The sequence below is a fragment of the Solanum verrucosum genome, unplaced genomic scaffold (genome assembly GCF_900185275.1).
Source record: "Solanum verrucosum unplaced genomic scaffold, falcon-dt-bn FXZP01000079.1, whole genome shotgun sequence".
Lineage (NCBI taxonomy): Eukaryota > Viridiplantae > Streptophyta > Magnoliopsida > Solanales > Solanaceae > Solanum > Solanum verrucosum.
In genome coordinates, this window is record NW_026020368.1 from 630,788 (window position 1) to 658,679 (window position 27,892).

Here is a 27,892-nt window from a genome sequence, read left to right on the forward strand (position 1 = left end):
GAAGGGAGTACATACAAAGCAATTAATGAAGCATAGTCATAAAGTTACTCCCTTTTTACTTTTCACTATATTTATTAAACTTACATAAAAGTATTAATATAGGTATTTTACACATTATTCCTTTTAACTAATGTTTAGTAATTCATCCGTCCAACTATAGTTGTCTACTATATAAAATAATTATCTAATCATATTTGTTCAATTTAAAAAATGAAGAGATAATTCACCTTTTGTACTTGCTTTACCCTTACTATACTCCCTCCATTTCATATTAATTGAAAGGTTGAGACATTTTTTAGTTGTCAAATTAACTTAATTGTTCAATTTTCAAGACTATTTTTAGATTGTTCTTTCAATTTTACCCTTCATTAGTCAGTATTGGAATTAGTTATTTATTGTCTTAAAGGGTGTGAAACACCTCAATAATTCAACTAATTTGAAATGGAGGGAGTACTATTTATCATCTAACACATTTTTCAAAGCATTAAATTTAATAAAGTCAAAGGATAATATAATAATATGGGTAACGCTAAATGGCAAGAAAACAAAATTTGGCCAGAAATTTTAAAAAATTATAATATTTTTTTAATTTTAAAATGAACTGATCTTTTTTCCATTTTTTGATTAACATGTATTAAAGTTAAAATGGTAAAATAATATAGGTAAAATATCATTCTGACCAAAAGGATTTTTCCTAATAATATTTTCCATATTATTTATTGTTTCTTAAGGAGTATGTCAAATTAATAGTGAACAATTATTATTGGACAGAGAGAAAGTATTAGGTGTTGGAAAATAATTTGAAGAATAAATATTTAATATTAAGAATAAAATATAAAAAAATAATTATTTTTTTTAATATGTCAAAAATAACAAATAAAAATAACATTCAAATAAATAGCAACTAAAAATGAAGGGAGGAAGTAATTAATCTGTTTTAGAGAAGAGGCATACTAATCCTATAATGAAAGAGACAAAATAGTGTTCAGAAACAGTAATCTTGCTTCTCGTGAACTTTACACTGATTTCTAGGGAACCATTCACTATTCAGTCTTGTGTTGTGTTGTGTTCTTCTTGCCATGCAACCAAAGCCTAGCTACGCTTTGGGAATGACATTTCATGTTTTCTTGGGTCCCCACCATCAAAATTCAAATTATTTTTTTGTTTTTTTTCGAATGTCAAATGCATTTGAATCTCTATTTCATTTAAGAAACTTTATTATAGTAATACTTAATAATTATTGAGACAAAGCAACATTATTATAAAGAGATTTGACGGTATACGAATACTGATAATGAGTAAGAGTAGTAAATAGCTCGTGAGTGCAACTTTTGTAGAAGAGACTCATGTGAGCGTAGTGTCAAGTAATTAAAGACCCCGCATGCAATCATTAACACTAGTTGGTTGCTTTTTCTGATCACAAATTCAATGGTATAAATAATGTTGGTAAATATGGCAGTGAGAATCGACAGGCTGATTAAAAAATTTTAGTACTTTTTTGTTTTGTTGAATTTTAGATAAATGATTTATATCCATTATTTTTTTTATATAAATATAAAATTTGAATCAAAATTATTAAATTTTACCAAATCTGTAACTATAAATTATAATAGTGAACCCGCCTCGAGGCTCGATTGAGATGAGAGCCTGAGTCCAAATTTGTCACATAGCTTGCACATAACCTGTTAATTTTTGTTAAATGAAAATGTTAGTTACACTTTAAAAAAGCACTGCTCAAATGGGGTTCGTCTCGTTAAGAGTAACCATATTTGTCACACATTAAAGTCTCTTCCTCGAGAGAATAATATGAAAGTCACCTCATGAATTATCATATAGTAAGTCACGAAACGATTTCAAATGTGCAAATATTGGGACCTTAATAATGTTTGTTTTTTACAAAAAACTGAAACAAAAGAAACACCTAATGTTCTTTCTTTTGTCTCATCTCACTTGACTTTGGTGCTTTACTTCCTGTTTTATTTCTTTGGACATTGGATGAGGGGAACAGAAAATGGATTGCCGTTGGAACATTAGAATCTTAAGACAAAAGGATGAAACATCACTACAAATTAATAGACATTGATACATCATCAAGAACTAATGATAAGAACGTCAAACTCGTGTAAAAAATGGACTCGATTTAAACCTTTTATTCCAACATTTTATTTTGAATTTACCAACTGTAAAACTGTATAGTTTTGACAGGGTACATGACTATGTATGACTTCAAATGAAGGAATAACTAAACTACATCTCCAGTTAAGTTAGTGTGCCTATTCCTAACCGTTATCTTTGACGTCCACGGTTTCAGGCAAACTAACTACTGCCTGGCCGTGGCTATTACCATAAACAACAATTGATTATACATTGCATCCCTCTCCCATTTCATTTGGTGGTGGGGGATCCATTTCTAAATTATATACATCAAGCCTCTGACCCTGCTAGATCTTTCTGGTAGCAATTATATTTGCCCAGTAATGAGATATCATCTTGAGACAAACCTAATCTACCAGAACTAAGGTAGTGTTGACCAGCACGTGCCCTGCAATTTTCAATTTGGATAGAATATAAGCATATCAATTCAACTGCTGCCAATCTGTTAAAGTTCTTTCGAGAAATGCACAAACTGTTTTTTTGTGGGATATGAAACATACCTTCTCTGTCTTCTCCTATCGATGCTTTCTGATAACTGAGTGGTTCCAAATCTTGAGATTTGGCTCAATGAAGACAGATATTCATGAAATGAATCACCTTTCATTGCGATGTGTGAGCGCAATGGAACAACAGACTGAAGTAAGTTGTATGCATTAGGGTCCACTTTGCTGAAACACAGGAACAATACAAGGCAACTTAGCAATATCACAGTAATTCTCAACTGAACATAGTAGCTAAACTAAAAATATAGTCCTAAAAGGAAGTCAGATCAGCTACATGTGTTGAGCAATCTTGGACATTTCAGATAAATAATAGAAATGGCCAAATTCAAAGCATGGATAGGGAACAATTAGTAGTGGTTAAAGCCAACAATTTTAAAACTGTACAAAAACCCTACCGAAAGTGGAAATCTTTCACTAACCACGCTAAAAATTCCTCGAAAATCGCCAATCTTCTGTGAAAGAGAAGATTTGAAGTTTAATATAATACATAACCTATAGAGACTCAATTTCCCTCAAAGAAACCCCCTCCGTTCTTCTGAGGTTCATCATCCATGACCTTTCACTCTATGCAGTTCTCTATCAGAGAAAGCAGAACTCCTTGCAAGTTTACAGTTCTCTAATTCTTGTCCTCTTCTAGTGGTTTCTACATGTTTCTTCCTGCACTCTCTTTTTAAACAGCATACAACTCTACGGTAACAGATTGAACATCTGTGGGTATAAACCCCAAGCTGAGCATATCTAAGCAGTGACAAGCAATAGATACATCTAAAGTTAAAGAACCCTTTCAATTTTATATGCAATTTACTTGGAAGATACACAACTACTTAGGACAAGCAATTTATGAGCAAAAATACAAGGGAAGAGGGGCATATGGTCCTATACCTTCTGAAGGAATGACAAATTCTCGGTAGCCTTAAATGCAAGCCCTCATGGTTTCCCCTGCTCTGTCCAACCATCTTTCCCAGTGCCATTGTACTGTTTGTGGATGTCAACATCTCCCAGGTCAAGTCCACCTCATGCACAGATGAGGTGCTCGGTCTGAGAGAAGTAATTTCTTTCGCAAAACAGCAAACTCCATGTTGAGCGAAAATTGAAAACATCTTCAACTGGTCATCATGCCAATTGTACGAATGAGATTCTTTGATAGGGATCATTGAAGCCTCCAGAGAATCCTGGATGAGCACTTACAATCATCAAAAACTGCACTTGCAGTAACATAAAGGTAACACCTGTGTCTAATAAACTACTTACAGGTAGGAGGTGTTTGCAATCAGTAAGTAATAAATCAGCCACTGAAATCAAATCACTCATTTCATGAGCAACATTAAGAATCTGAGAAGACTCTTTCTGCTCTGGGGTGATATACTGTTTCAAGTCTAGGCAACCTTCACGAAGTCTTTTCCATGTTTCCTGAACAGAAGTATTCAGGTTAAGCTGCACAGTAGTCTTAGAGGATGTAGAATTTTTATTGAAGTCCATGCGGCTACACTCATCCAACACCCGATATCCACTTGGAACATCCTCCATGCATTGACCGTTGAAATGCTCCATGACCTCTCCAGGAATTGATTTTGTTATTTTATCAGAACTACCAACTTCACCAGGAATTAATTTTGTTATTCTATCAGAACTACCAACCTCACCAGGAATTGATTTTGATATTCTGTCAGAAGTACCAACCTCACCAGGAATTGATTTTGTTATTCTATCAGAACTACAACCCTGCAACTCCTGATACTTGGAAGATAGAAGAACAGTTTCATCAAGTTTCTCAACCTTGAGTGGATACATACTTGGAAGGGACAGATTGCTACAATAATCAGCCTCAACTTTGACATCAATATCATTATATGACTCCGTATTTGAAATTAATTCTGAACCAGTAGTAAGCAGAGTCTCAGGGATGAATGATGACTCTGGCACACATGAAATGTTCACAGACTTACTTACGACATTCACAGTAGAATAATCAGTTGTCTCCAAATAATTTCTTTTCAACCTTTTAGCTTTGAAATGAAAATTCTCTGTCAATAAACTGCAGGAGATTTCAGTAGCAGAAAAATGGGAGGGAGAACTGCATGCTGTTTCAATCTCTTCATTTATGGCATCAGGTTGATCTAAAGACAAGGGAACTCTGCTGCATTCCTCCTCAGAATCTGAAGACATGACTCTATCAAGTTTTCTCAGCGTATTTCTTCGAGTGAATGCAATTGGTGATTCAGAGGCATCAGAAAATTCTGAGTGAGTACCAAATATAGTACACTCATTGTGATCCTGAAATGAGTAGAGCAAGCTCAACATTGCATCCTTTTTTCCATTAACATTGTTTGCACTCATATCGTGATTCCTAGAATTGTTCTTTCCTGTAATATTGTATAGCTCATCTTCCTCACCTATCTCGTTCATCAAGTAGCTATCTTCTTCTACTCTCATCGACTTAGTTATCTCCTCATCCACAAGTTCTGATAGTGGAGTTGGGAAATCATCGCAAGGGATAATTTTCGGTAGTAGCAGATGACCAGCATCTAGATCAAACTGAAGAGGACAATATCTTAGCTTCAGTTCATCACCTGGTCGTAGCAAGAACACATCTTGGAATTAAATGAGTTTAATGAAACTTTAGGATGAAGAAAACATAGGTTGTAGATTCAGTGTAGTCATAATTTCATCAGCACCTATTGAAGAACGAGAACTGTTCAGATATGGAGAGAGATTGTTCCTACATACTTAATTTCTTTTTACCTTCCCTTAATGTGTATACCATTAGATTTTGGCAATTGATTAATGAACATTCCCCTTAAGAGAATTTAAGAGTTAATATTCTCCATGGTCACTCAACTGAGGAGTTTTAAAACAGAAAGCCACTCAACTTTGATTTTTACTTCAAAAGACACTCAACTATAAGTGTTTTACTTACAAAGTCACGTAACTTTAAATGTTTTAGTTACAAAGTCACTCAACCTATTTAATTATTTTTTCCATTGAAACTTGCTTATATGGAATTTTTATTTAAAATCAAATTCTAAAGAATAAAATAATATCCATTTAAAGTCATTTGGTTGATTATTATTTGTAAACACTTTGAAATAACTAAATAACATATTTTATTATTAGGTAATTTCTTTAAATAAAAGCTAATATTTTCTAGTGATCAAAACTCAAATGTTTTTAAAGGAAAATACTGACAAGTAATTTTTTTAAAGGAGGTTTAAATGGTTTATTTTATAAAATAACTAAACTCATGTATTGTAAACATTTTAAAAGAAGTTTATGTGTTTTTTAACTTAGAATTTGATTTTAAATACAAATTTCATGCAAGGAAATTTCAATGAAAAAACAACTAAATAGATTGAGTGAGTTTGTAAGTAAAACATTTATAGTTGAGTGACTTTTAAAGTAAAAATCAAAGTTGAGTGACTTTTTTTTTTGAGAAAGGTAACTTGTATTATAAACAAAAGAATACATAGGGAGTATTCTAGTAATACTTGCATCCAAAAGTTGCAAAAAGCAAAGAACTCCTATGGAGGTCATAAGAACTCTAAAATACTAGGAATATCCTCTGCATCTTGAGGATATTCATGTTTACACCAAAAAAAGAAAAGAACCAGGCAATTTAGCTTCAAATTCTGCATAGAGCAGCTCTTGTTTTTAAAACATCTCTGGTTCCTCTCCATCCATATAGACCACCAAATGCAGGCAGGGACAATCTTCCATCTCTCCCTGTGTCCTGACTAATTCCCATCTCTGTTCCAGCAAGCTAGAGCTTCTTTGATGTTCCTTGACATAGTCCAACTGATGCCCCTTAAGTTGATGAAAATCTGCCACAACTTCGCAGCCTCTCTACAATGTAGAAAGAGATGATTTATTGTCTCGACCTCACATTCACAAAACCAACACCTGGAGCAGATTTGCATGCCTCTTTTCATGAGGTTGTGTTGAGTGAGTGCGGCCTGATTGGCTAACAGCTAAGTAAAACATGCTATCTTGAATGGTATCTTGACTTTCCAAATCATCTTCCAAGGCCATCCACCTATATGAGTACCAGGTCTTTGTGAGCTTCTATAAGCCGAGCCAACTGAAAATCTGCCTTACTCATCTGGATTCCAAAATAGATTGTCCTCATTTGTGTTTAGATCTTTGCATTGCCCTAGAATGTTGAGTAGCTCAACTATTTTATTGACCTCCCAATCATTTAGATTTCTTCTAAACCTTAGATCCCACCCTTGATTATCTCTCATTTCTCTGATTGTAGCCTCTTTTTGAAGGCTCATGTTGAACAAAATAGGGAACCTATTTCTCAAAGTCACCTGATCCACCCATTTGTCTTCCTAGAACAAAGTCCTTCCACCATTCCCTACCTTGATTTTGCATTTGTTAAAGAATTTGATCCATAAAATTTCTGATGGATCTCCATACTCCAGATCCATAGGGTTGTGTGGACAGGTTGGTGATCCACAAATTCTCCATACCAAACCTAGCCTTTATTGTTTCCTTCCAGAGAGCTTGTTCTTGTGAGGCAAATCTCCATAACCACTTCATAAGTAAGCTTTGATTCTGGATTTTCAGATTCCTAATCCCCAAACCTCCTTCCTTTTTGCTGAGAATGACTTGGTCCCACTTCACTAGATGGAATTTATGATTATTAGGATCACAATTTCCTTGCCACAAAAAATTCCTCCTAATTGCATCCATTTTGTCAATCACATTTGCAGGCATATGGAAAACATACATCATATATATGGGTAGAGCATCTAGCACACTGTTGATGAGTGTGACTCTTCCTCCCAAGGACAAATATTGACTCTTCCAGTTCACCAACTTCTTCTCACACTTTCCTAGAATGTTGTTCCATATACCTTTTGACCTGCTCTTGTCACCCAAAGGCATGCCAAGGTATGTTGTGGGGAGATCCCCTACCTTCCCCCCTAGAATATTTGCAAGCATGTTTATCCTAGGCACCTCATTGACAGGAAAGATGAAGCTCTTTCCCTAATTGATGTGTATGCCTGAGATGGCTTCAAAAAGGGTCAGAATTACTCTCAAGTACTTCAGTTGAGAGCTGTCTGCATCACAAAATATCAATGTGTCATCAGCATACTGTAAGTGGGAGATGGCCAGACCTTGTCTGTTATTCATATTAGCATTGAATCCTCTTATCCATCCTCTTGTTTGGGCTGTTCTGAGCATGTCATTTAGGCCCTCCATCGCCAGGATAAAGAGGAAAGGAGATAAAGGATGTCCTTGTCTCAGTCCTCTCTCTAATGAGAAAAAAACAGAGGGGGCACCATTTATCAAAATAGAGAACTTCACAGTTGTAGTGCAAAACTTAATCCATTTTAGCCATTTTCCTCCAAAGCCCATGTTTTCCAAAGACTTCCAGAGGAAGCCCCAATGCAAGTGGTCGTAGGCTTTTTCAATATCCAATTTGCATAAAATGCCTGGCACCTTACTGTTCTTTCTCTCCTCCACATATTCATTTGCAATCAAAATTGCATCCATGATCTGCCTACCTTTTATGAAGGCCATTTGTTGGGCATCCACCAAATTATAGACCACTTTCTTAAGTCTTTCAGTTAAAACTTTTGAAATGATCTTATATATGCTCCCTATTAGACTAATAGGTCTAAAATCCGTCAACTCCTTAGCCCCTATCTTTTTTGGAATCAATGCTATGAAGGTAGCATTAAAACTTCTCTCAAAAATACCACGATCATGGAAGTTTTGGACAGCTGCAACTACCTCTTTTCTAACTACCTCCCAACATGTAATGAAGAAAGCTATAGTGTACCCATCAGGGCCTGAAGCTTTGTCCCTAGCACATGCCATGACACAATCCTTTATTTCATCCCCAGTAAACTGACTCTGCAGCATGATATTGTCACCTTCACTAATCATCTTGCCATTTCTAGCAATGAACTGAGGTCTCCACCTCTCTGTCTCAGTGTAAAGATTCTGATAAAAGTTTAAGATTTCTTCTTTGATTATTGCTGGTTCTTGCATGCACACTCCATTAACAGAAATCTTATCAATGTTGTTGTATTTCCTGTGGCTGATCTTTGTCTCCAAGCTACTTCCTCTCTCTTTGCATTATCTTCAAATTCAACGGTGAGAACTGCTCTTAAATAGGATTCATCATCTGTGAGATGTCTTTGGTCTTGTATCCTCTCTAGGTCAGCGCTCTATTTTTGTAGTCCCAAGTTTCCCTGACTTGTTCTGCTCCACTCTTTGAGTTTACCCTTCAAGTATTTTAATTTACTTGCCAGGATAAAGTCAAGTTTTCCCCTAAAAATACTGGAGTCCCACCAAATCTTCACCATCTCCTTAAAATTTTCTGTTTGAAGCCACCAATTCTCAAACTTGAAATAGGAGTTTGGTCTCTCCCAATTACCACATTCCAATATCAGAGGGCAATGATCTGAAATGACCCTTTGTAATGTCGATTGTTTGATGTTCTTAAAAATGTTCTCCCATTCCTCAGAAATCAGGAATCTATCCAGCCTGGCTGCAGGATCATGGCCTTCTCCTTTCTTCCATGTAAAAACATCTCCCGCTAGCTGGATGTCAACTAGCTCTGCATCTTCGATAAAATCTGTGAAGTCCGTCATGGCCTTATTAAATCTGGTACAATTTCGTTTCTCTGAAGGGAATCTGACTATATTGAAGTCCCCCCCCCCCCCCCCCAACCACCCAAGGTCCTGAAAAAAGACCTCTCACCGAGCACAATTCCCACAAGACTTCCTCTCTCTCTTCTCTGTTATTAGGGGAATAAACTCCAGACATGTGCCAGCTGAAGTCCGGAGATTTGCTGGAGAATTTGCAAGTAATACAATATGCACCTGTTTCACATACTTCCCCCTCCCAAACTCTGCTGTCCCACATTAGAATGACTCCCCCTCTAGTACCGCTTGCCTCTAATTGAGCATGTTTTACCCATCTGTTGGCCCATAAATCTCTCACTAAGTTGTTTATATCCCCTTGCAATTTAGTTTCCTGAAAACAAAATACATCAGCCTTCCAATTGTGTATGAGACTTTTGATCACCAGCCTTTTCCTGGCATCATTTAGTCCCTTCACATTCCATGAAACTATGTTAATCTTCATGAGACTGCACGATGTTGCATCCCCCCCTACTTCTTGTGCCATAGCTAAAAAATTTGTTCCCACTTCCAGGTTTTTTAATTCCTTTGAGACTTTTGATTTTGGCGTCATCAACATTAGAGCCTTTGCTGCTTCACCGGTTCTTTGCCTTTTCCCATCTATCTTTATAAACAGTTCCTCTGCGATTTCCTCGCACCCATTAAAGTGAATCCCAAATTCTTTTCCCAGATTAATGATGTTCTGTCGGACCCATAAAGGAATTGTAGAGTCTGATGTTGGTTCGAAGTTCTCTGGTAACTCGGTGTAATTTAATGGAGTGGCTTCCTCAACATTCACGGCTCTAAGTTCTTTGTTTCCTTGTTCTGCATAAGTGTCAATCTCTAATCTACTGTCCATCTGAATGATTGACATAGCGTCATCATCCCTATGAGTTGCATCCTGGAGCTCTTGATCCAGCTCTTCTCCCTTGCTTTGTAAGTCTCCTGATGAAGTGTCAAAAATATTTTCTCCTCTGATATGTTGAGAGGCCTGCGCTTCTTTCCACTTATTTGCAATTATTTCATCTACAAAAGGGTCTGCTGGATCTTTTGCATTTTTCCCCTCCCCTTCTTTAAAACCGATTTGGGCCACTGGATCATGGCCCAAATTTCCCCAGCCCAAAAATCCCTTTTCTCATTTAAACTGCCTGCACGTGCTATCACACGTGTATCAAGACCCTCATCCCTTTCACGTGACCTCTGGTACGTTTGCCCATCTGTAAAATTCAAATTTTCCTGCGAGTTCAAAGTGCCCACGTGCCCCATCACCTCGGTGCACTCAAAACCCCCCCTACCCTCTATAAAGTAGGATTTCTTCACAGACTGCTGGGTAATACCCTTCTTCCCCCTTTGTCCACTGTTCACCAACCTCGCCGGAGCTTCAATCCAAATTTGGACCTTGAAGATAGATCCATCGTGTATCAGTTCCACCGTCTTTGGGACTGATTCTTCATCCCTTCTTACCTCTATTCTAGCCCATTTTAGGTGGTTTCAGAGCTCTGTTTCCTCTTCTGTTTGTATCCATTCACCGCACAGATTTCCGATCTCCCGAAGGATCTTTTGGGACCAAAACTGGAGTGGAAGACCTACCAGTCTGATCCAAACTTCCTTCAGGCTTTCCTCGATGGAGTTTGAGCATGGTGTCCACCAATCTAGATGGAATTTGTGAGATTTCCAGAACCATTCTCCCTTCCCCACATGGTCTGCTGCTGCCTTGGTTGGGAACTCAAAGAGAAACTGGTTGCGTCCAGGAACTATTTGCCCAGCGACGGATCTCAGCAAGATGGACATTCGAGATCTCCTCTGATAGGCTGCCTACCATGCTCCTATCCAGAAGTTCATTTTGTGTTTTCCTAGCATCTTCCGAAATAAATAGGGAATTTCCTTTCCCGTTTACCCTAGCATCATTCATCTCTCTGGTTGACCATTTATTATTCTTGACAGCCTCTGCGTAAAGGAGCCCTTCCTCCGTCGTACGATGTAAAAGCTTGACTGTCCTTGTGGTTTTGACATTAATGAAGTTGGTTATCTTAGTAGCAATATCCAACCACTTTGAATTAAATGACCATTCTGGAATAATAATAATTGTTTTCTTCTTTCCTTGCATATTAATGATACTCAAATAGCGACCAAATCTGTTAAAATTTCTTGAGCAGAAAATCTCAGAATAATGGTCGTGATTTTTCCATCTCTTCACCGAGTTCCCATTCGTTTTCGATGCTTCCTTCAAAAGGTGAACTATCCACTCCATTGTTTTCTGGCTGAAACTCGCCCAAGTCATCATGTTTCGGCCTCTTTCCACCCATTCATACCAAATCTCAGCCCTTGAGATCTTCCTTGTAATGTCAAATGATTTAAAACCTACCGCAAAATAGATGATATCGCTACCCATGATGAGAAGGAGATGGATAGAAGAAGAAAGGTTGATAGATAGGAGAGAGAATTCCGATGGAAAAAGTCCACCGGAATAGGAATCCAAGACCCAGAAGGGACCTCAGATGAAAACCTCGAACATCGTGCCTGGGAGCTTTATGTTTGTACTTCTTTTTCCTGGACAAAGTGACTTTGAAAGTAAAACATATATAGTTGAGTGACTTTATGTGATAAAACTCCTTAGTTGAGTGACCATTGGGCATATTAACTCTAGGATTTAAACTAGCCTTATCTCTTCTAGTTAACTTGTCTTCAATCAGTAGAGGTATGTTTCTTTACGGGTTGATACTTAGTTTGATAATCTAGGTTGTTCTTTGGTCTCCAAGGCTCAAGCAAAGATTTGGGTCCGACACTCAAAATTGTGTTTAAGATTCTTAAAAAGGTCCAACTTCGGTTCTCTTCCAAGATTTTATCTCTATCTTCCTTTCTTGTTTTTGCCCCCTTGTATCAACATAATTTCTTTTCCACTTGTCATTGCATTCAAGATATGTAAGGTTTCATCAATAATAAAAGGCTTGAAGTTTTGATTGGCCAAAATTTAGTCTTAAGCAAGATCCTAAACAGATAACACAATAATTTCTATGTCGGCATGCTGTATATGCATATTGTGGTTATCAATGATTTCGTTATTAGTAAGATGAAATAAATGAATGCATTCGTTTTAGAAGATTCACTTTACAAAATAACATGAAAGCTTCAAAAATTTTGCTTAACAAGAACTTTTTCAGTTAGCATTCTCTTTTGCTATGGCAAAAATTATTCACGCAATCAACTATCCTGAAGCATGCATTAATGTTGATATGTGGTGAATTACCTTTCTCCAAAGTTTGGCCTTGACACCAGAACTGGAGATACAAAATAGTTTTACGAATATCTCCATGGCAATGATCTACAAACCGCTCTACTAGCATTGGGTGAATTTTAACTTGTTCTCCAGCACATACCTAGAAAGGAATTTATTTGATTAGCCAGATTAAGACAGATTTCAGTGAGAAACTAGCAAAACAAGCTGTACCATGTGCACAAGCCCAAGGAGCTCCTCCAAAGATGGCCTCATAAAGCACACGTGTAGCCTATCTAAATTATTTGGGAGCACCGGATTGTCACCTATCACATCAAGGAATAATACTTAACTTGTGAACCATAAGCTTGACAAATTATTGTATTTCAACCTTTTAACCCCCTTACTGTTGCTAGTTAATATCATGGGCCGCTTTGCAGTCTCTGCAAGCTGTTGAATGGTAGAGACAAAACCACGGTCTTCACAAAGAGCAGTATCCACATCCTCAAAAAGAATTAGAGTCTTAGTTTCACCCTGATAATTAGCAGTTATCTCCTCCCTGAAGACTTGTTTTCTTTGTACTCCAGTGGCATTTGGAGCATTTTCCTCATCAGACAAAGGTATCGCTTCAATAACTCCACCGCCAGACACTAGTTTGTCCTCCAAATACACTGGATCTTTTTGCACCCTGAAATAAGAATCGAACAGACAAAGGGAAGTATTGTGAGTCAACTCATTTAAGATATACTGTAGTCATAATTTGGTGCTTACATGAAGTGAAATCCCATCACAGAGAAAAGAAATAAATAAATAGGCCATTTTGCACGATTTTCACTCAATTCTTCTGTGAGCAGCGAATTTCTATATGAAAATTGGTAACAAATATAAACATTTGTGGAGTAATTCAGCTAACTTTTCTTGGAACAAGCATGAGACACCGAGAAATGGTCAAAGTACATGTTAAGAGGCCACTAAAAAGCCTAAGGTCTTCCCTCCCTGATCACTGACTAATGAAAAGCATTTCCTGAAGGAAGACCAATCTCAGAAGTGTGTGCCAGCATGCATGACTTGGAGGTTTAAGAATTCTAGATGAATGTTAAATTAGTCTTTTAATTTATGTGTAGTACAAATTTAAGAAAGCCAGAACTAAATGTGAAAGATCATATGATAAGGGAACCCACAAGTAAAACCACGAACCATCACAAGAGAAATGTTTTTTTCTTTAAATGAAAATGCAAAAACTTCAACTGTATACCAAACAACAAGGTACAGTAAAGAAAACAGCAACTGCTCTCAGTATTTAGATTTTATATCTTGATAAAATTTTATAATAATAAGTCAAAATAGAAGAACAATCATATAATAAAAAATTTTCACAAAAAAGTCCAAGAAACAAAAGAAAACTAGCATCCAGACATAGACAAACCGTTGAAGCCAGTGGGATTCTACAGCCTCCCCAAATCTCTGTTTTACAAGAGCTCCGTTTCGCCAATCTGATGCATTAACCTAACAAGACAACAAACCAAAAAATAAGTTATATAGATTCTTGATAATTTGAAGAATTCTTTTTAAGAATTTGGTCTGAACACGTCTGAAATCAAATCTTAAAATGCTCCAAGATTCATACTGTAACACATGCATCTACATTGTGCAAGTGCAACATAACATCCATAAAATAGCGAATTTTTAAAGCCTTACCTCAATCACTTGAAATCCCTGTTCTTTGGCACAAGCGTAAATTGCAGCCGACTTTCCACTCTGCATAGTAACAGTTAGTACAATAAAAATCACCAATAAGAGATACTTCAACATATACTGAAGCAGGCCTGATTAAGCCTAGTCAAGACAGCATTAATAATAGAACAATGGCAGAAGAAACTGCAAAACTTATTTGTGTTTAGTTTGTCAGGATAAGTATCTAGTTCCTACTGAAATGACTATGAAACTAAATGCCGAAAATTGATTTAACCCGTTGGGCCATGAAAATTCCAAATCCAACTGGAAGTTGTATTTCAAATTTACAAAAAACTTGTAACCTGTTTTCCAACTCACTTTTCTCTTTTGAAGTTGTATTTAAATACATTCAAGCATGAACATTATTCCAAAGATTTTTTGTAAAAAGTATAGCCTAACAACACTCTATATTCAATTCCAACTCAGACATTCCAAATGAAGTGAAAAGTATTTGGAATCTATGGCCAAACGCCTACTTAGAAAGTGTAGCTGAATGATTTGACCCTAATATTATTGGGAAGTACTCCACCCTCTAATCACCAGGTTTTCTACTTACCTCCACTTAGGGGTGGCAAATGGTTGGATTGGATCGGATTTGGATTGAATATGGATTGAGTCAAAATGGATTGAATTACAATCCACCCATGTAAAATATGGGTAAATATGGATTTGGTCAAATATGGTTTGGGTAAAATGGTTCTAACCCACTTTAATCTCTTACAACAACAAAAAAATTCAAAGCTAAATTGTTAATAACCCAACCTCTACCACCCCCACCCCACCCTAAATTATTATTTTTTTAGAAAATAATTTTTCATACAAATAAAGAACATTAATTATTTTTCTACCCCGTACCTCCATCCTCCCCCCCCCCCACGCCTCCACCACCCCCAATTCTTTTATAAAAAAAATATCCAAAAAAAATTCACCCACCCCACCACCAATTTTTTTTTAAAAAACAATTAAAATAAAAATAAAAAATTAAACTTGTAGAAGAGTAGAAACAAGCTACATACCCCAACTGGTCCAGATACCAGCAGGACATTCTTCAGCCGCTCTTCATTTGAAGAGTCAGCTTCACTTTCATAAAGGCTGTCGGAGAAGTCTTGAAGAGTATCACAATCACTCTGAATGCTTGACTTGCTTGTGCGAGAAGCTTTTTCATGCCAAAGATGCAGCCAATCACTTAAAAGTTTTACTGGCTTGCTATTACCACACACCTGCAAACAAAATGTTGGAGAACATTTATCATACTGCATATGGAAAATGTCAACATATGAATGAATAACCCTCTTTTAAGACGTGTCTTCACATAAATATTGACAGTCCTGGTATCCAAAATGAGATATTCACCTGAAAAGCTCTCTCCGGCTGATATTTGTTAGTCCACAGACAACTTTTAGGCTGACTGGGACAGTTCTGGTAGTCAAACACTATCCTAAACATGAAAAAATAGTTGGGAGTAAATCAGCATTACATAAAAAAGCAGCACCCATAGTGATAACGGAAAATTCAGACAGCAGGCAAGAAGCAACATCTATTTCAAATCAACAATCAAAAAGTTTTTTTTATCCTGTATTCAGGGAAAGAACTATGATGTGCACCCATGTACAAAATCAGAATGTGATGGAAACGACCTGAACTACACACCGCATACCAGCACTGCGATATAAAAAAGTTCATTTTATCAACTCCCAGAGTTTTTGTCAAGGAGTAAAAGGACGGATCGCAGTTACTATAGCATATGCCGTGCGAAAGTAATTGCCAAGGAGACCAAAAAGGTAGGCAGGTTCAGCTCCATCAGCATCATGTATGGTTCTCTTCTCATTCTTTATATTGGATTCCTATCCCATACCCGTGAATTACAGTCACAACTGCAGTTTGTTAGTCAATCAGTTTCTCACTATGTATTGTTTGATGTATCTCACTGTTTTCCCCAATGCAAAATTTTCAATAATATTAAATGGCTCTCTAGAAGGGTTTTAGTCCTCAAACAAGATTGAAACAGATCCCTTTCTCCCTTCCTATTTTTGCTAGTGATGGAAGTTTTCAGTCTAATTTTAAGGACATCAAAACTGGGATGGATTAAAGGACTCAAACTGGAAACAAAGAGGGGAATGATACTGAAATTTCACGCCTATTATATGTTGATGATACCTAAGTACTATATGAAAGTGTTGAGGAACAATTGCTACATTCAAAGGTGAAACTACTAGCCTAAATCTGACCAAAAGCAGCACTTGAAGGCAAAATGAATCTGACCAAAAGCAGTATATATTTTTGGCGAATGCCGACATCCACCTACCTGATGTTTTTTGTTATCCATCCCTTCTGAAGTTGAAGAAAATAAGAAGTGACTTGTGGGAAGGAAAGAGAACATGTTTCATGAGATGGTCCACAATTGTTGAGGCAAAACGGAAGGTGGGCATCAGAGTCAAAACGCAGAGGTGTTTATGAATATTTTTGAATGGGTAATGCTAGGAGATTCAAAGTGAACTCCCAATAGCTGGCAAGAAGAGGAATTGGGGAAGAAGAAACAAACTTGCAGCAGTATGCTTTTGTGCATAATTTGGACAATATGGTTAGAAAGCAATCTGAGGTCTTTTTTTCTTTTAATATCAGTGGTGTCGGGGCCAGCTTGTATGTACCTTGACTATTCAGCTAGGTATCTGTTACTTCTCACCAGAAAAGGTACTGGGTTACTCTGCGTACCAAGGCCTAGACAGATGGGAAGAAAGCACCTAATATTTTGTCTCTGCTGGAATTTGAACTATGATGTCCAAAATTTTCAACCACTTCATTGACCACTAGGACACACCCTTGGATGCAACATTTTGTATTTTGAACTGGTAGGTATATTATTGAAATAAACAACAAGGCACTAAGAAAGTGCTAGCCAGGTGTAAGTTAGAACCCTTGGATGCAACAATATTATGCATCTTGACGGGAGGAAAGTACATATATATATATATATATATATATACAGATGCCTTGATAATTTATACCTTTGGAGCAAGGGAAAACATTGTAAATGAGATGGGGAATGTTCTGCACTTGATAGTCTCCTTAGCATATAGTAGGAGCCAAGTCCAGCTTTTAGTACATACTCGGTATGTGTACCTCCTGGATACTATCTATCAACTTAAATTATATCAATTATCAAACAAAAAAAGAATGGCTTTCATTTACACTACTTACCCCCTCAACCATCTTGTCACTTCGGACAAAACGGTGCAAGTCCAAAAAAGTTAGAGATGTCTCGTCTTAATAATATGGAAGTTGAAACAGTAAACTATCTTTGCCCCAGAAGAATCTTAATATAATAACTTGAGAAAAGTAGAGGCGTGATATTGCATGTAACAAAACAAGTTGGAAAACCAAAAGTCATCAGACAGGAGCATAATTTTAACAAGCTTCACAACTGTTTGCTCCATCAATATCATAAACATCCTCACCTTTCTTGAAGAAATTGACCTTGCTTCTTGGTATCTGAACTGCTAAGGTTATTTTGGAGGGAGTCCACTACATTTGCCTACAATTATCCAATCCACAAAGGTATTATCTGATGATCAGACAAAAAAGATAGGAAACATACGCTCACTTATTGACTAGAACATAAAGCCTTTTACTTTTTACGTATCTCTAAAAGCAGGATTGTAGCATGACACAATAAGTCAAACCAACATACCCACTTATAAATAATTGCCAACTCAAAGTTATAATGCTCGCTAGAAAGAGATATATTTTCCACACTTCGGATCATAATCAATATGAGCATCGAACAGAAAAATTTCAAAACAAGGCTATGTCAGAGCGTACCACTCCCACATTCTTTAGCTGCTCAGAGTGGCTGACTTGTTCCTCAGCAACTACAGATAATGCTGGATGATATAATTTTGTTTCTCTAGACGAATGATCAGAGACCACTTCATCTTGTGGAATAGCATGTTGATTCAGTGCCATCTTGTTTAGTTGTGACAATGTTCTCTTCGAATAAGAGATGCAAGAAAAGTTGTCAAATTGTAGAGAGGTGGTGGAACCTTCAGAGAGTGAAGAGCTTCCACATTCTAGCACAACATCAGCATCGAGAAAACAAGCTTCAGAAAAAATCCAGTGACCCCAATCAAAGGCAGTTTCATCCTCCTGCAAAGGGAAATCTTATATATCATACAAGCAAGAGAAGTGGACAAAACTATTAGAAGAGTAGTTTAAGAGACAGCCATGTTAATACAATGTATAATTGAGAATGAAGAACATCATACCGTAACTATTTCAAATACATGAATAGGGCTGAAAGTAAGGCCTTTTCCCTCTCCCTCAGAAGAGTACCAGTTACTCTCCACATCAACCACTTCTTGGCTCTTCTTACCCATTTTCAAGGATTGAAAAAAAGGATGTATTTGTTTTCCTGCATATCTGCGGGAATCCTCCTGTTGAAAGGAAAGAAAGTTATAAAGAACCAAACAAAACAGTGGCTTCAGTTGTGTGATACTATGAAATGAAAAGGAACCTTATTCTGCAAAATCTGGAAGAAAGCAACATCAAGGAAAACTATGCCAATATCACAGAAAATAAAAGAAAAACATTTACAAGAAGCATAACAGGATCCAGCATCAAGTGCTAAAGAAATGAAGAATCTCAAGGATCAGAATCATCATAACTCAACCACATAAAACATCATGCTTTTGTTTTTTTGAGAAGGATCGTGCTTTTTGTGTCGCAGAAGAAACTAAGAAAAAAAAAGTTCTAACTTAATTAAGGTAATGCACATTTTGTAAGTAAACAAAATATAAGAACTTCAATTAACCTCAGCTGTCTTTTTAGCCTCCATTCGGAGATCAGGAATTGAGTGTAGCATTGATTCATCCTCCATAAGGTTGCGTGGAACCAAACATGCTTCCGTCGATCCACTGATCAGCATGTTTTTTCTTGCTTTAATATCCAGTTGGCGTTTCTCTGGTGTTGATCTAGCAAGCTTCTTCTTCGACCGAGGAGTCCTCTTATCTTCCAAACAGTGTTCAATTAAAAGCAATAAATTTCCAGCAATATGTAAAGCATACAAATTAGTAGGCGTTTGGTCATAGATTCCAAATATGTTTCACTTTATTTGGAATTTTTGAAGTTGGAGTTAATGATGGAGTTCTGTTTGGTTATACTTTTTGCAAAGAAGAGAAGAGAGCACTTTATTTGGAATTTATGAAGATATAGTTGGAAAACAAACACTGACTTAGAAATAAAATAAAAAATTATCCAGAAAAAAGTGAATAATTCTCATGGCCAAACGGCCATCTGAGGACAAAACCTCTGAAAACAGAAAAGTTTATAGCACGAGTGTCTCATGAAAGGACCAGACCCTTAATCCTTCTGTTTATTGAGTTTAGAGCTAGAATTTCAAAGTAAATTCACATAGAAAACATGAATTTACTGATCTCAATAGCACATAATATCAGATATGATTAGGAAGTTCTTCAGAAACAGACTGGATATTAAGAAGTTTCCGGACTTTATAATGTTGAAGATGGGATTCAAGGATAGGCGGTAGAAGTGGATCAAGTTTGAATATAACAGTCAAATTCTCAGTCCTAGTGAATGGCAATCTGTGTGGTTCTTTTGCAACTCGAGGGACCTGAGATAGAGCAACCCAATGCTATTCGCTTTCTTTTAGTAATGGTCGGGTTGAGCAGAATAATGGATAAATCTGAGGCATGCTAATACTTGACGGACTTTTTTTGCAACAAAAGCAACATATAGTGAGGGTTTCAGGTTTCTTGTTCCCAAACAGTACTTTAAATTTTCTGTATGCGGATATTAGTTATTACCCATTGAATTAACTGAGACAAGTTTTTACATGGCTCCAAGCAGTGTCAAGCCTCAAAATAAATCTCAGGAAGTGTGAGACCATTTCGTTGGGTGAAGTGGATAACAATAAGGATTTGGACAGGTATTACAAGGGTATCAAGTTGCTAAGCCATACTATAGAAGTTTGGGAGATAGTGATGGAGTTGTGAGTGAGGAGGAATGTGTCCATTTACAAGAATCAGTTTGGATTCATGCCAGGGCGATAGACTACAAAAGCCATCCATCTTGTGAGGAACTGGTGGAGAGATACCGGGAAAGGAAAAGGGACCTACATATGGTGTTCATCGACCTTAAAAAGGCCTATGACAAAGTCCCAAGGGACGTCCTCTAGAGATGCCCGGAGGCTAGAGGGGTACGATAGCTTACACTAGAGGGATAAAAGACATGTATGATGGAGCTAAGACACGGGTGCAAATGATGGGAGCAGACTCTGAGCACTTCATAGTTGAGATGGAAGTGCACCAAAGGTTAGCTCTTAGTACATTCCTATTTGCCTTGGTGATGGATGAATTGATGCAGTCCATTCATAATGAGGTGCTTTGTTATATGTTATTTGTTGATGACATAATACTGATTGATGAGACGCGCAACAGTGTAAATGCTAGGTTGAGGTGTGGAGACAAACTTGTGAGTCTAAAGGATTCAGGTTAAGCAAGACTAAAATAGAGTATTTGGAGTGCAAATTCAGTGATTTGATACAAGAGGCAAGTGTGGAAGTGAAGGTTGGCACTCAGGCTATCCCCAAGAAAGATAGTTTCAAGTACCTGGGTTTATAATACCGGAAAGTGGGGACATCGATGATGACATCACACACACGGTATTGGTGCAACGTGGATGAAGTGGAGGCATGCATCCGGAGCCTTGTGTGATAAAAAGAAACCAACAAAACTTAAAGGTAAGTTTTATAAAGTGGTGGTTAGACAGACTTTGTTGTATGGGGCGGAGTGTTGTATAGTCAAGAACTCCCATGTTCAAAATATGTGTGTCGCGAAAATGAGGATGTTAAGGTGGATCTGTGAGCATACAAGGAGCGATAAGATTAAGAACGAGGAAACTGATCTTTTGGACTATCATATGTATAAACCCTTAGGGCCTCCCTGTCTTGTGCAGATGACGTTATTAGTGGATAATTTTTTATCTTTTACTATTCAGAGAAACAAAACAGGAAAAAGAGGGGAGGAAAGAAAATTCCAGATATTTGGCAGAAGTGGGTGTTCTAGCCTTCTAGGAGGCCAAAGAATGAGAAACAAAGAGAAGGTTGTGGAATCATTATCTTGTATTCTCTCGTATAAGACATGGAAGTGGCTTAGTTATTGATTAGGGGTATCAAATGATTTAAGCCTCTACAATATAGAAAAACAATTAACTACACATTAGAAGTCAATGCAAAGTACTTTATCATATCCTAACAGAAGCTGGGAGCTTGCAGAACTGTTTGCACAAGTTATGAAAGGTTAAAAGAATTCATACTAAACTGCCGGTTTCTTTTTCCATGAATGAATAAACTTCTAGCACTCTGTAGAATGATCTGTTGCAGACAATATAAGATTTTATGAAACGGTAAAAGCATACTTCAAACTTCCCTTATTGCCTTGTTTTCTTGTCATACAGCGTCTGACTATGACTTCAGTCTTCTATACAAGATTTTAAACTGGGATTGATGCATCTACAATCCGATATCATCTTTATATGCCAAGGAAAAATTCATTCCAAATTATTACATGATGTTAAATGTACTCCTATGCACTTCATTTGAATTTGACAGGAACAATGAGAATTGAAGCATCAAGAGTACATGCAACTTTCTAAAGGACTACCTTTTCCTTATCTATCTCATACCTAAAAAGAAAAACATACCATACCTAGTGTAATCCCACAAGTGATGTTTGGGGAGCGCACGATGTACGCAGGCCTTAGCCCTAACTATACCTCTTTTTAAAAAATTATAGACACAAGATTATGCTAGAGTTTCTTTTTCTTAATCAATATATGATGACTTAGTTGACTGAAAAATAATTATAAACGACATGATTGAAGGAAAAAAGAATAAAGCATACTTGCAGCAAACTCAGGAGGTGAACAAGATGTTTGGATCTTTTCAGGTGACTCAGTGTATAGCTGCTCATTTTGCTGTCTTTTCTGATTCTTTCTCTCTGAAAGCTTTAGAAAGAAATCATTTTCTGCAGAAAAAAGAAGTATAAATAAGCAACAAAATGCATCATTTTTCCATTAATTAGCAAGAAAACTCTCATTATTTGCTTTCAGCATTCAAGAATTCAGTAAAGGAGAAAGAATTGACTTTTTCTTTGATTCTCCATATATTATCTATAATCCTCTCTCCCCTTCCCAGACCCACTTTATTGTAGTACGGACAAGACAAAGAACATCTTTTTAAGTAATTTACTTACTGACAACAACTGAAGAGTCTCCATCAGGCATGTCCTTGCTTGAAGTTTCTCTACTGTTTAGAGCAACCTGAATTATAAAGTAGACAGATAAAATCAAATCTACAGTATCATACAGCCCTTTCTATGTTATTCCTATGCCAGATTTTACTCTTCTCTCTACTTAATTGTACAAATAAGTAGACTGATATTGAGAGGTAGATGCAGAGAGGGAATGTTGATAGTAGGAGACCAGTATATGCAAACAAAAATGGACAACACAGGCATATGTCACTGGGAGGACACAACTACTGGGGAAGATTTATTTATTTTTTGTGATCATGTTGCAGAGATATAGAAGAAATACAAATTATTTATGTGGCCAAGGGTGTGACCTAACAATTGATGAAGCTGGAATGAATATATGCAGGACAGAGTAGTGGTAAAAAAATCCAAGTAATTTCATCCCATCTGCTTAGTTGATGAAGTACACCAATACACATATTGGTGGTAGGATGTAGGTATCCAGTGGAATGGTCGATATGTTAACAAGCTAGCTCAAACATCAAAAAATAATACATAATTATACGTTTTTCAATATAATAATGGTGGGATTGAAGGACTTGGAACAGGACTTCATTACTTAAGAGCCACATTCGAGCTAGAAAACTAACTTCTAAAGAGAGTTCACCTTTCTTAAACCTAGCACTTGCAAAATCCTAATGCTAATCCGATCACATTGGTCTAATCAAACGCAATTCTCATAAAAGTATCTTAACTAGCACTGTAGGTAATGAACTAGCAACAAAACTCACCTTCTTAGAAGCTCTTGAGTTAGTCTGCGGCGTTGTTGTCTTGGAATTTCTCTTCTTTCTCTGTTTTCCTTTCGTCTTATTCCCGTTTTCTTGGCTCGCACACCACTCTTCCTCCTCATCTTCTTCTTCTTCATCTACTCTCTTTTGTTCAGCTTCCTCAGTTCCTCCTTTAACTGGAATCTGCTTCGCACTGTTCGGAAACAGCGTCGACTGAACAAACTTTCGCCTGCTACGAAGTCCTTCCTCCACTGCTTCAACATCCTCCATTGGATCAGCTTTGGTTAGGGTTTTTTGCAAATTGGGAATTCCAATTGAATGAAGAAGGCTCCCCAGAATTTCCCCTTTGCTTTTTTTTTTTCTTTTTCACCTTTTGTTGCTAGGCTGTGGGGCCCACTTGGTTATATGAAAACAAAGGATTAGGTAACCGGTATAGCCGGTAACAGGTTACCTGTGGTTGCTATTTCCCGCGATTTTACTCGGAATTCCGTTTAGATTTCCCGCGCTCAATTAAACTGCATTAATTAATTAATTATGTTATATATTAGTAGCACTTTTTTTAAAAGAAATCTGGACAGTTTTAACTTTTAATTAAGCTATCTACTTTGCTACAATTAACTAAATAGTTCTAAAAAAATATATTATTTTGTATCAATCATACAATAATAGACTGGTGCATTTTGCTCACCTCGCAAGATATAAAAAGCAAAAAATAATTGATTCTACGTGATTAATATATAAACTCTAGATATGCAATACCTTGAAACCAACTTGAAACAAAAGCTAACTTGCACTTGTGAGATAGTGGGTAGGATGTCATTGTTTAAATAATGATTCAAGCATAACTCACAACTCAAACACTGATTATTTGTTATACGTATGTATGTATATTATACACGCCAAATATTATCTGCGATACGAACATCTAGACATCACTTATTTCTACAAGTTCCCATTTAGGCATGCAGCACTTTTGACACACGAGAAAAAAACATTGCGAGTTGTCTCACAAGGACAATCCTTAATAACATACAATATACCTTTTCTACCATCATCCAACAATCACTATTCACTACAAAACATTACCATCGATGAACACATATACTACGAGCAAGCACTAAGGGTGTGTTTGGTCTGGAGAAAAATACTTTCTGAAAAATGTTTTTAATTTTCTAATATTTAGTTGGTTAAAATATTTTGCCTAGTAAAACATGTTCCTTAAAAATGAGGAAAATGATTTTCATAATAAAAGTAGGGGAAACAAGTTTCATAAGTGAGATTTCAAGTCTATTGTCTCGATCTTCTTCACCCATTCAATGCCCCCCAAACCCTCCCCTTGATCGTTCACCCTGCCACCCCTAACCCATACTGCCCACCCATAGTGCTTTAATAGATTACATAGATATGTTTTTTCGCCAATGTATGAGAGCCCTATGTCACGGATTTAGAGTGGCGGGACATGACACCTAGGCCCCCAACCAATACCGCAAGAACACCCAAGGTGCCTCCAACCCCTTGATTCTCATTATACATGTCTCATATATACTTTAAGGCATAATATTTTTTTTGTTTTAACATTATATGGTACATCAAAATGGTGTTGGTCGCCATGAAAAAAGTTCATTAATTCGAAGTTTGTCAAGAAGAAACTGCTATAGATAGCCTTAATGGGATAAGAAACGTTTGGAAGTTGGAGATGATAATTAAATTAGCAGTTATATATTGTAGCCCAATACAATTTAAATTACGAATTTTAATTGAAGGGGTTTTTTTTCGTTTAATTGAAATAGTAATTGTATTGTTACGTTAAATGGTAGGTAGGTATGATATTTTTGTGGTTCTGATGAAGCGGATGATGTGTGAAATGCAAGGAAAATTAATGTGTCTTTTTGTTTGTATACATGTGTATCAATTGTATATCATGTATATACCTGTATATCTATGAAAGTCTATACATGATATATATTGATATACACATATAGAAGCGTGATATACATTGTCGCATTGACGTTTTTCAGGTCGATCTTTTCTTTGAATTTTGACTTCACTCCATTAATGTCTCAAAATTTGTATAAAGTCTCGTTCAAGTGTTTTCAAAAAATTCACGTCATATAAAATCTAATATGTCCTCCCATAAAGGACTTTATTTCATGGCTCAAATTGCGAGTAAGGTAAACTGCTACCATTTCATCACACCCCTTATCGGGTGTACTTTTAAACTAAGAAATTAATTAAATAGAAAATCATGAAGGAGAGTGCAAACAACTTTGAATGAATTTAAAGGAGGTTTGAATTCTTATTAGAAGAAACTACACATAAGTCATACACACAAAAAGTACTAGTACTCTATATCTAATCTTCTTCCTCATCGGTGATAAATTTGCCAGTACCAGGATTAATAGCAGCAAAGAAGAAGAAAGCAATGTTAAACAACAAAAGAGGCTCAATCTCATTGATTGGGACACCTGTCTCAAAGTTCAATTGTGCCAATGCTCCTTTCCCTGTGATAATTTCTCCTATAATGGAGAATGCAATTCCCAATTGTGCCAATCTTCCTACAAACAACTCATTTGCCTTTGTGAATCCAAAAAGTGGACCTGCAATATCCAATCAAACAACGTCACATAATTTTTTTTATTTTTATACCGACAGTGCATAGAACTTAAAAATATAAAGTTATAATACCTCGTTCAGTGAGTCCCAAAGCAGACTTCAAGGATTTGCCAGGAGGGATGACAGCCTTTTCAAGGCCAGTAGCAGGGGCAGGGTCATCAATAAATTTGCCTCTGTCTCCCAAAGCTCCAATGGCTCCAAGAAGATTGAATAGGATGAAGAACAATAGAAGTGGTTCTGCTTCATAGATTGGAATTCCAGTTTCAAGATTCAATTGTGCCAAAATACCCTTTCCTGTTATTGCTTCTCCCAACAAAGATGCCTATACATCAAAATTAAACATTCAAAACATCAGCCTCGTTATAACTGATAAAATTGTTATGTAACAAAGAGTACACATGTCAGTGTTATTATTTAACTATTACTGTTAACTAATATGTATATTTTTTTCCCACTAGTTACGGTAGATGTTACTAAATTCATAATCGTCATAATTATTGATTTTTAATTAAATATTTATACATATTTACTGAATTCTCTAATATGAATAGAGTATCTACATAAAAATTATTGAGTTGCATTATCCAATACATGTTCAATAGGACAATACATTGACCTTGGGATTTGACTCAATTTGTCTATCTATGTAGTACTACTAAATTTCATTTAATATATTAAGCCTTTAATAGAATAATGAAAGTATTCTTTTTATATTATACTTATTTGTGAAAATCATTATAAATAATTATTCTAAGAGTAATTAAGGGACTTAATTAATGGTAATACTCACAGCAAAACCAATCATAGCAACACGGCCAACAAATAGCTCATTTTGCTTAGTGAAACCAATTCCTCCTGAGGTACCAAAAATCCCATCCTCCACCTTTTGCTTTTCCTTTGGTGGTGCAACCTGTCGAAATTCAAAAATAAATATTTAACAAAGCTATCGACATTTTATACACGTTGAATCTCACTTATTTGACAAAAAGTCTATAAAAGTGTAAAATCATTTTGAAATACGTATGTGTTCAGTCAAACTAAAACGTCAAATAAATTGGGATAGTGCGAGTATTACCTTTTTGGGAGGAGCTTTAGCTTTTGACTTGAATAGAGCAACAGTAGTACTAGTGAATTTTGAAGAAGAAACATTAGTAGTAGAAGAAGAAAATCTCAAAGGAAGAGAAGGCAAGAATAAAGAAGACAAAGGCTTAGGCTTTAGTCTTTCAACTAAAGATTCTTTACTCCTCAAATCAACTTTGGCATTGGCTGTTAACAACATTGTTTGAGCCATTGCTTATTCTTAACAACTTCAAAATTCCCTTTGAGTTTTGATGAAAAAGAAGAAGAAATGTACGAGAATTCCACTTCAATTAATTTCTTATAAGATATGGTGGTATTTTATAGAAAATGAATGGTGTCCATTAATTTTAAGGCTAGGGATCTTTTGTATTATCATCACTGATCGTGGATAGAAAGTGAGAGTCTATAGAGCAACCACGTCTACCTATGTACTTTATGCGTTTGTGAAGAAAAATGTCCCCTATTCTTCTAGTGTTTTTGGTTGGTTCTTGGTTCTCAAATCATGTCAACATAGATTAGCACGCACCTCAATTAGTTCTACGAGTATTTGTTATTTTTCACTAACATAAATATATCGAGAAACTATATATGTTCACTAATGCTAGGATAAACATAAAAAATCACTTAATATTTCTTCGGAAAAAAATAACTAATTACATAAATATTATTCCATTCTATAGTTTGAAAATAATTATATATTATCTTGTTGATTAATAGTTTCGTAATAGAATTCATGTCAGACACACTGGTCCTTCAGATTTCAAGTCAGATACATGTGTCAAAGATTCTGTCAAAGATTCTACATATATGTATCCTTGATACCAGATACATTATGAAATACAAATACATAGTGAGAAAATCAACATGTATCTTTTGATACTCGATACATGTATCTTTGATATAA

General features: G+C 36.2%; 2 protein-coding genes across 4 annotated transcripts; both read right to left on the reverse strand.

Moving 5' to 3' along the window:
- Positions 1-2,151: 2,151 nt before the first annotated feature.
- Positions 2,152-23,656, reverse strand: LOC125838039 (uncharacterized). 3 transcript variants are annotated; one of them, XM_049517093.1, is made up of 19 exons: positions 23,299-23,656; positions 22,508-22,574; positions 22,157-22,279; positions 19,048-19,244; positions 18,503-18,670; positions 18,060-18,383; positions 17,696-17,772; positions 15,594-15,678; positions 15,257-15,460; positions 14,205-14,264; positions 13,933-14,012; positions 12,914-13,194; positions 12,741-12,832; positions 12,540-12,669; positions 4,338-5,227; positions 3,909-4,211; positions 3,540-3,829; positions 2,655-2,822; positions 2,152-2,542 (listed from the first exon to the last, which is right to left on the reverse strand). In XM_049517093.1, the coding sequence occupies exons 1-19, from the start codon at positions 23,563-23,565 to the stop codon at positions 2,425-2,427; spliced, it is 3,924 nt and encodes a 1,307-aa protein (XP_049373050.1). In that variant the 5' UTR covers positions 23,566-23,656; the 3' UTR covers positions 2,152-2,424. The 3 variants fall into 3 exon arrangements, with proteins under 3 accessions (XP_049373050.1, XP_049373049.1, XP_049373048.1); XM_049517092.1 differs by having other exon boundaries at positions 3,909-4,295; XM_049517091.1 differs by having other exon boundaries at positions 3,909-5,227.
- A 1,887-nt stretch (positions 23,657-25,543) lies between these two features.
- LOC125838094 (photosystem II 22 kDa protein, chloroplastic) lies at positions 25,544-27,321 on the reverse strand. The gene is made up of 4 exons (XM_049517150.1): positions 26,984-27,321; positions 26,699-26,818; positions 25,981-26,230; positions 25,544-25,892 (listed from the first exon to the last, which is right to left on the reverse strand). Exons 1-4 carry the CDS (start codon positions 27,197-27,199, stop codon positions 25,648-25,650), a joined length of 831 nt encoding a protein of 276 aa, XP_049373107.1. The 5' UTR covers positions 27,200-27,321; the 3' UTR covers positions 25,544-25,647.
- Between the last annotated feature and the right edge of the window lie 571 nt (positions 27,322-27,892).